At 48.0% G+C, this 10,000-nt stretch overlaps 1 protein-coding gene across 1 annotated transcript in view; it reads left to right on the forward strand.

The window, feature by feature from the left end:
* Window positions 1-10,000, forward strand: part of dnah6 (dynein, axonemal, heavy chain 6) — a 62,384-nt gene that overhangs the window by 27,283 nt on the left and 25,101 nt on the right. The window contains exons 33-39 of the mRNA XM_060047417.1: window positions 262-497; window positions 2,997-3,141; window positions 3,766-3,882; window positions 4,431-4,554; window positions 6,195-6,391; window positions 6,802-7,005; window positions 9,816-9,941. Coding sequence (XP_059903400.1) covers window positions 262-497; window positions 2,997-3,141; window positions 3,766-3,882; window positions 4,431-4,554; window positions 6,195-6,391; window positions 6,802-7,005; window positions 9,816-9,941 — 1,149 coding nt within the window. The remainder of the gene's footprint in view (window positions 1-261; window positions 498-2,996; window positions 3,142-3,765; window positions 3,883-4,430; window positions 4,555-6,194; window positions 6,392-6,801; window positions 7,006-9,815; window positions 9,942-10,000) is intronic.

Raw genomic sequence — 10,000 nt, forward strand, 5'->3', positions numbered from 1 at the left:
TTGTGTCTGAATGCTTTTGTGTTTTCTGTTTTTGTGTATGTGCGTCCATGTGTTTGTGTGTGTGCGCGCGTCAGTGGGTGTGTGTGTTTGTGTGTGTGTGTGTGTGCGTTCAGAGGCTAATCTCACTGGCCAGCCTTCATCTCCACATCACCCCCGCCCTGATCACCGTCACACACTAACCCGTCTCCCCCCCCCCCACACACACACACACACACACACACACACACACACACACACACCAACCCGTCTCCTCCTCCCCAGGTGCGCGAGGTGGTGAAGGAGGACGAGGCCTTGGCCACGGTGAAGGCCGAGGACACCCAGGCCATGGCGGACGACGCCCAGCGGGACCTGGACGAGGCTCTGCCCGCCCTGGAGAGCGCCAACAAGGCCCTCAACGCCCTGGACAAGGCCGACATCTCCGAGATCAGGGTCTTCACCAAGCCCCCCGACATGGTCATGACCGTCATGGAGGCCGTGTGCATCCTGCTCAACGCCAAGTCAGTGTGCCCCTCTCTCCGTAGACCTCCGCCTGCTCCTTCATCTGCTACGTCAGACATGTGTGACCTCATGTTGTTTTGGATGTCCTCCTCAAGGCCAAGGCAGTGGGCCTCTCAGCAGATCTCGATATCCACCCTGCTACGTCAGATAGAAGGAGTCTCATTCACCTCCACCTCCTCCTTCACCCTGCTACACCAGATAGAAGGAGTCAAATTCTCCTCCACCTCCTCCTTCACCCTGCTACACCAGATAGAAGGAGTCAAATTCTCCTCCACGTCCTCCTTCGTCTGCTACATCAGATAGAAGGAGTCTCATTCAACTCCACCTCCTCCTTCGTCTGCTACATCAGATAGAAGGAGTCTCATTCAACTCCACCTCCTCCTTCGTCTGCTACATCAGATAGAAGGAGTCTCATTCAACTCCACCTCCCCCTTCACCCTACTACACCAGATAGAAGGAGTCAAATTCTCCTCCACCTCCTCCTTCGTCTGCTACATCAGATAGAAGGAGTCTCATGTCGATGTTGAACGTCCTCCCCAAGGCCAAGTCGGTGTGTCTCCACCTCCTCCTTCACCCTGCTACGTCAGATAGAAGGAATCGCATGTTGATTATGAATGACCTCCTCAAGGCCAAGTCAGTGTCTCTCTCTCTCAGCAGACCTCCCCCCCATCCACCCTGCTACGTCAGATGAAGGAACCTCATGTTGATGATGAAGGGAATGATCATACATAATTTAAACATTGTGGTTTCTGACATTGACATTCGTCCGGTATTTCCCCTCTGGGATCGACAAAGTACCAATTGATCGACCGCTAGTTCTAATGCTAATAGTATAAAGTAATAGTAATACTACTATAGTATTAATCTTTCCATCTATTACGTACAAAGTGATCAAGGACTTGATTCATGACTGTAGTCATACTTGTCACCCTCACCCTCTCCTCCGTGTCGACCTTGATAAGCAGCAGCACTCTGGTGGGTGGTAGCCATCACCGCGTCCCCTAGGGGCTAAATTAGTCTGACGGTAATCCTGGGGGTTGTTTGGTCCCCTCGTCCAGTAGGATCACTCATCTCCTGAGTTAGTCTGACTAGTGTCAGCCCTTCAATCTACTGTTAAACCCTCAAAAGGTTTTCTTTGGTGGATGAATTGTGAATCTTAAGACAATGTGTCAGTAATTAGGTCTGCATAGGCAATTATTTTCCGGACCTGTAGACATGATATCACATTGTCTCCTTGTTTTCTGATGTGGCTTCTGTGGTCTGGTAAAAAAACGAATGAACAAACCCAAAAATGCTGCCGCGTCAGTACCATTTTTATGCTTTTTGTTTATTACGTCCTTGATAGATTTCATGGCATCATTATGTGTTGTATATTTGCTTGGATTTGTGTTATCGTGTCATTAAAATAATAGCATAATATCTTCCTTACACTCGAGACAAAACAAGGAAAATATCGTTTTGATATGGAGCAACACTAGATGCATTAGACTGAGCTTTGAAGTTGAAGTATAACAGAGAGAAAGAGAGAGAGAGAGATAGAGAGAGAAGTCCCCAGAGATGTTCCTTACGACTAGCTTTACTTTAAGCCTTAGTCAGCCTTAAAATCAGCGGTCGCATCCGTCAGCACACTGAACTGTAAACATAATCATTGCATCACACAAACACACGCACGCTCTGTTCATCTTGCACTCTGTCTCGGTTCCTCTGACGCATCGGTCTCCAGCGGTAGACTCGGCCGGTCTTCAGTCATCAGTGGTGATACGTCCCCTCTGGTCTCACGTCTCCGTCACCTCACATTAAGTCCTGCATCCCGGGGAATTCCCTCCAGGCACATGCTTAATGAACACACACAGCCATGGTTGGCTTAGTTTTTGTTTTTTGCTTACAATTACATTTAGGGTATTGAGCAGACACTTTTAACCAAAGCGACAAACAATCAGTACATTTGTCAGCTGAAAGAGAAACAACAATACAACTCTGTCGGTACAGTTCAAGGATGTTCATAGAAACAAGTGCCAAGCACCAACAATCGATGGTTAACTCATTCTACAAAAAAGATAGCTAGGATAAGATGCTCCACAATGCTAAATACGTTTTTTGAGTGCCAGGACGTACAACATGCAGTAAGTGTGTACATTAAGTGCCAGGACGTACAACATACAATAAGTCAGTATAAGGGTAAGGCTATGCAGGGTCTAGGGGAACTCTTAACTCTGGATTGCTCGCTCCTTGGTATATAGGAACATGCTCTGCAAACTGCAAATGTTAATATCTCCTTTCTAAAAATGCACTGTTTCTTTTACCAACTACTGGTTGCATGTTTACCTGCTGCTGCTGGTTTAAGAAAAGTGCTGCTAAACTTTATCACAGCAAAGGGTCTGTATACCAAAGAGGCATTAGGGGAAACAAAGCTTCTGTGTCAAAATAGGCCATGGCTGTGAATGATATGTCTGTCCGTAACTCCATGCGTCCATCTGTCCTCCTCACTGTCCATCCAGACCGGACTGGGCCGGGGCCAAACAGCTGCTAGGGGACTCCACCTTCCTGAGGCGCCTGATGGAGTACGACAAAGCCAACATTAAGCCCCAGATCCTGATGAAGCTGCAGAAATACGTCAACAATCCCGACTTCATCCCGGAGAAGGTGTGTTTGAGCTGAGTTTATCCGTCAGGGGACGGCCCGCACGGCACACAGATGGCCTTGAGATTAGGCTCAGCGCTCTGTTGTTTGTCGTTTCCCATCGCTCCCTAGTTGTGGGTTATGAATACAAAGCAAACTGGCTCTAAAGGCGAGGATGACTTTTAAAACCAATATCACTACTAAACTATTAAACTTGTATTTGCCTATTAGAATATATTACCATGCGTCATGGAGGTGACCTTGTGGTATCTAGTGATAGTCTGAGCCGACTAACAGTCGAGCAAGTCTCGTTAACTTTAAAAGGACTACACTACTTTTCAGCTATTGCAGCTCCAGACAGTGAAAGACAATTAACCTTAAACACGATAATGAGGATGAGGGTATAGTTCCTGTTTAATGACCTGAGCGTCGAGGTGTCCCTGAGCAAGACACCTCACCCTAACTGCTCCCGACGAGCTGACTGCCGCCCTGCGTGGCTGACACTGCCGCCAGTGTGTGAATGTGTGAATGAATGGGTGAATGTAAGGCAATAATGTAAGGCTTTGAGTGGCCGCTTGTTCGAAAAAACGCTTAATAAATGCAGGCCATTTACCATTTACTACCTATTCTGCCTGTGGGTGTTTTCAGGTGGAGAAGGTCTCCAAAGCCTGCAAATCCATGTGCATGTGGGTCAGAGCCATGGACCTGTACTCCCGGGTCCTGAAGACAGTGGGCCCCAAGAGAGCCAAGCTAGCCGCGGCGCAGGTTAGCCACTCATCACCACCGCCGCCACCGCATGTAGGAAGTAGCGTGCGTCTGATTCGGTCACATCTCATTGGCTCTCCACTAGGGTTGGGACAAAATACCGATACGCCGACATATCGTCGCCCCTCTTCGTGCGATACAAGAATCGATACACTGGCGTCAAATATCATTATAAAATTAAATTAGAATTTTCAATTTATTTATTTTAAGAACTTCTCTTGCATTTTTATGCTTTATTAATGAAGAGTTGAGAAGGAAATATTGCCCTTAATACTGATATATATATATTTCCCTGCTCCTCGAGGTGGCGCTCAACACATGAATGAAGGAAACTTGAACGGAAGTTAACCAGCGAGTAACTGAAAAACTCCGTTTGGACCGTTAATAAAGACAGAAATCCATTTCGGGGTTAATATATTGAGCATCGCAGAATCGCTGTATGCAGATATTCTCGGTATCGCGGGCCATGTATGGCGTATCGTACGGTGAGGAACCCTGTGACTCCCACCCCTACCCTCCTGCTGCCCCCCCCCCCCCCCCCCCTCCAGGCGGAGCTGGACGAGACCATGGCCACGCTGGCGGAGAAGCAGGCCCAGCTGCAGGCGGTGCAGGAGCAGATCAGAGTCCTGCAGGAGCAGTTCACCAGCAGCATGGCTGAGAAGGACGAGCTGGGTGAGGGGGGCCCACGTTAGGAGCCGGCTGGATCTCTGTGTCCGTCTCCTGGGTTATGAGGGGCCCATGTTAGGAGCCGGCTGGATCTCTGTGTCCGTCTCCTGGGTTATGAGGGGCCCGCTTCATGGAGCCGGCTGGGTCTCTGTGTCCGTCTCCTGGGTTATGAGGGCCCGCCTCATGGAGCCGTCTGGATCTCTGTGTCCGTCTCCTGGGTTATGAGGGCCCGCCTCATGGAGCCGTCTGGATCTCTGTGTCCGTCTCCTGGGTTATGAGGGGCCCGCTTCATGGAGCCGTCTGGGTCTCTGTGTCCGTCTCCTGGGTTATGAGGGCCCGCCTCATGGAGCCGTCTGGGTCTCTGTGTCCGTCTCCTGGGTTATGAGGGCCCGCCTCATGGAGCCGTCTGGGTCTCTGTGTCTGCCTCATGGGTTATGAGGGGCCCGCCTCATGGAGCCGTCTGGGTCTCTGTGTCCGTCTCCTGGGTTATGAGGGCCCGCCTCATGGAGCCGTCTGGGTCTCTGTGTCCGTCTCCTGGGTTATGAGGGCCCGCCTCATGGAGCCGGCTGGATTTCTGTGTCCGTCTCCTGGGTTAAGAGGGGCCCGCGTTAGGAGCCGGCTGGATCTCTCTGTCCGTCTCCTGGGTTATGAATGACCTGCTTGAGAGCTTATATTATATATACTACATTTATATGTACTTCATTTATTTAGTATTCATAACAAAAAAGGTAGATTTCTTTGATTCAATGATATTCAGATATGGTATAGTGTTTAAAGAAGCAGGTTTAGACAAAGGTATATCCCTAGACTTAACTATACATTCAACGCTATAAATCCATGTATCTATTAAAAAAACATTGTATAATGTCTTACATTTTTTTAATAATTTTAAGACATTTTAAAAATGTCTTAAAAAAATATTAAAAAAATTAAGACTTTATCATTCATTTTAAAAACGAATTCTCTTAGTATTCTATTTTGTAATGATTGATTTTTAGTATTGAAGAAAGTCATTTATAATGTCAAATTTATTATAAAAAAATATACAAATATTAATTTAATAAATGTAAGTAAATAAAGAGTGAATAGATCTATGGACAGGTCTACGGAGAAGGTGAACTGTAATCAATTGTATAACCAGTCAATGAAGAGCCGATCAGTCAATAAGGTGCCTATTGATCAGTGAATAAAGAGCCAATAGATCAGTCAATAAAAAGCCTATAGATCAGTGAATAAGGAGCCAATAGATCAGTGAATAAGGAGCCAATAGATAGTGAATAAGGAGCCAATAGATCAGTCAATAAGGAGCCAATAGATAGTGAATAAGGAGCCAATAGATCAGTGAATAAGGAGCCAATAGATAGTGAATAAGGAGCCAATAGATCAGTCAATAAGGAGCCTATAGATCAGTGAATAAGGAGCCAATAGATCAGTGAATAAGGAGCCAATAGATCAGTGAATAAGGAGCCAATAGATCAGTGAATAAGGAGCCAATAGATCAGTGAATAAGGAGCCAATAGATCAGTGAATAAGGAGCCAATAGATCAGTGAATAAGGAGCCAATAGATAGTGAATAGGTCTGACTCCTCAGAGAAGGTGCCCCCCTAACCCCTCACCCATGGTCCTCCTGCCCCCCCCCCATCCAGCCCAGACCATGGCCCTGACAGAGAGGCGGCTGGGCCGCTCGGGGAAGCTGACGGCGGCGCTGGGCAGCGAGCAGGCCCGCTGGGCCGAGAGCATCGCGCTCTTCGAGGAGGAGATCCACAACGTGGTGGGCAACGTGTTCATCGCGGCCGCCTGCGTGGCCTACTACGGGGCCTTCACCGCCCAATACCGCCAGCTGGTGAGTGGAGCCCAGGGGCCCCGCTAACAGTTCTTCGACGTGGCTGCCGCATGCTTGGGGGTTGTGCTCGATGGGAGCTAGTTCAGCCTCGACTTTGACCGCTATATCTTGGTGTGTGTGTGTGTGTGTTTTTGTTTGTGTTTGTGATTGTGTTTGTTTGTGTGTGTGTGTGTTTGTGTGCTTGCATGTGTGTGTGTGTGTGTGTGTGTGTGTGTTTTTGTGTTTGCCTGTGTGTTTGTGTGTATATATATATGTGTGTGTGTGTGTGTGTGTGTGCGTGTATTTGAGTGTGTGTGTGTGTGTGTGTGTGTGTGTGCGTATGTGTGTGTGTGCGCACGTGTGCGTGTACATGTGTGTGCACGTTTGTATGTGGTGTGTGTGTGTGTGTGTGTGTGTGTGCGCGTGCCCAGCTCATCGACCACTGGATGGCGCAGTGCCAGGAGCTGTCCATCCCCATCAGCGAAAGCTTCAGCCTGATCAACATCCTTGGCGACCCCTACGTCATCCGCCAGTGGAACAACGAGGAGTTGCCCCGGGATACCGTCTCCACGGAGAACGCCATCCTGGTGACCCGAGGCCGGCGCTGGCCCCTCATGATCGACCCCCAGGATCAGGTAACGAGGACCAGCCAGTCAAAACCCATGGGCCAATTAGTAACTATGTGCCAATTAGGAGCCATGTGCCAATTAGGAGCCATGTGCCAATTAGGAAACATGTGCCAATTAGGAACCATGTGCCAATTAGGAACCATGTGCCAATCAGGAACCATGGGCCAATTAGGAGCCATGTGCCAATCAGGAACCATGGGCCAATTAGGAGCCATGTGCCAATCAGGAACCATGGTCCAATAAGGAACCATGTGGAAGAAGGGGAGGTTGTTAGATTTCCGGTTGTACCGAGCTTAGTGTCCAGGTGTCCCTTAGCAAGGCACCTAACCCGAACTGCCCCCGACGAGCAGGCTGTCTCCGTGCCTGGTTGACTCACCCCCGTCGAGGTATGTAGGTGTGTATGAAGGCGTTAATAAGGGGCACTCGTTTCAAAGTGCTTTGAGTAGTCACAGGTTAGGAAAGCTCATTTATCATGAACACCACGGTTGAATCAAAGTCTTTGCCAAATAAATAAATAGCAGTCACAAGAGACAGAGTAAACAAGGCGCGTGTTTCTCCAGAGGAGGCCTATTTGGATCGGTACCTGAAGGATGAAATCACTGGCGTATCCATTTAATTATCCCGCTTTGATTATTCATCGTGCCATCTGGTATCAGGCCACACCGCTAGAACAACAACGGCGGACTCAAGCAGCACTTCAAAATATTTACTCATAAATACAGAGACAAGTGTGGCCAGAGGGAGACGGACGGCTTGTTCTCTGCCACTTCCAGCGACCGTCTCCAAAGGCAGCCTATTATCATTTATTTAATATGTAGAGACATCGCCAAGCGCTGCGGGGAAGAACCAACTCTCTCTCCTTGGGATGAAAAAGGGCCCTCAAAAAAAGAACAAGACAGCTTCTCCGGGTATCGACTTTGCTTTGGCTCTGGGACTGCTGTTTGACGGCGATAAAGTTGACTGAAGAGACCCGAGCGAGAGAGGGCAAGAGGGATGGTTTGGTCTCCCAAGAGTGGTTGGACAGAAACACTCTTGTCGTTCGCTTTCAGCCCCAAAGAGAAAGGACCAGACACACGTAGAAGGATCCACAGCCTTCCCTTGAATGTTATACTAGTATAATAAACGTGACTTATAGAGAGCTATTCTATAACTCAAAGATGGTTGACACTGAGGGTTGCTGGTTGTAAAACAGACAACAGGCAGCGGGCACAACACACAGGGGGGGGGGTTAGGGGGGAAGGCTAGGAGAGGGTCCTAGAGGATAGATGGGTCTTGAGGTTGGATTGGAAAACCGGGTGGGACTCAGAGTCACTGGTGTTTTGCGGGAGGGAGACTGGAGTGTATGGAGCGAGTCATCGACAAAGACCGACTGACCGACTGACTGACTCACTCACTCACTCACTCACTCACTCACTCACTCACTCACTCACTCACTCACTCACTCGCTCATTCACTCACTCACTCACTGACTGACTCACTCACTCACTCACTCACTCGCTCATTCACTCACTCACTCACTCACTCACTCACTCACTCACTCACTCACTCACTCGCTCACTCGCTCATTCACTCACTCACTGACTGACTCACTCACTCACTCACTCGCTCATTCACTCACTCACTCACTCACTCACTCACTCACTCGCTCATTCACTCGCTCACTCACTCACTCACTCACTCACTCGCTCACTCGCTCATTCACTCACTCACTCACTCACTCACTCACTCACTCACTCACTCACTCACTCACTCACTCACTCACTCAAACGCACACATACACCACCTTTGTAAAGTGCTTTTTTGGGTACTTTGAAAAGCGCTACATAAATTCATTATGATTGTCACAAAGACATAGCATGCACAATAAATATGTCATCATCCTATTTTTAAGAAAAACATCATGCAGCTTTGTAGAAGACAAACAAATGTGCACCGGCTTGTAGCTTTCCTGTTCTGGTTCCCTTGTGTCATCGCTGCAAACAATCCTGCTCTTCATTCCGTTCCACTCTCTGGCTGAGCCCTCTCTGATTCTCAATAAGAGGAGTCTGGGTGGGAGTGTGCGCTTCAGATGGATAAAAGGACAGGGAGCAGCTTCAACGTTCGCCTTGGTAGAAGCAGAGCATAACGTCTCTTCAGATTGCCGTCGTGTCCTACAAGCCGTCCGACACCCATCTGGTAGATCAGTCCCAGATCTTCTCGACAGTATCTTTGTATTCTTTGTATTCTCACATGCAGACAAGTGTGTGCTTCGAGATCGCTGCGAGTGTCTGTGCCGGGGAAAGTGGAGGCATTTGACTTTAATATCTTTAGACTTTTAAAGAAATCTAAAAATAATAATGTGTCGGTCTGACTTCCAAAGGCAACGCTAACTACCCACAATCATCACACTTCAAGAACCGCACAAATCACAGTACCCATCGCAATAAACGCCCAGGCACAAACTCAACATCACTCTCAATGTCAACTAATCAGAAAGACGGCCTCGACAGGAACACAATGCTGTCCAACAGCTTAGACTATAACGTTGGCTCCGCCATCCCTCAAATTGTATTTTCATTTAACCTTTATTTATCCAAGGCCCTTGAGAGCAGGCTCTCTTTTTCAACGACGCCCTGATTACAACATGCAAATTAAAAGCAGAAACAAAAATGCACAATAGATATTAGTATAATACGATACACTGTGGCAAATAAGAAAGCTATTCAAAACACAAGCAACCCTTATTTAACGCAACTTCAATCTCCCACTTGAACTTCTCAATTGAGACCTATCGAAATGAAAAAGGGGAAATTAAACAACGGCGTTGTCTTCCGCAGGCGAACCGATGGATTCGGTCCAAGGAAAGTAAGAACGGGCTGAAGGTGATCAAGCTGACGGACTTCAGCTTCCTGCGCACGCTGGAGAACGCCATCCGCATGGGCATGCCCGTGCTGTTGGAGGAGGTCGGCAGCAACCAGCACACATTCACATTTACATTTAGGGCATTTAACAGACACTTTTA

The sequence above is a fragment of the Gadus macrocephalus genome, chromosome 3, assembly GCF_031168955.1.
Source record: "Gadus macrocephalus chromosome 3, ASM3116895v1".
Lineage (NCBI taxonomy): Eukaryota > Metazoa > Chordata > Actinopteri > Gadiformes > Gadidae > Gadus > Gadus macrocephalus.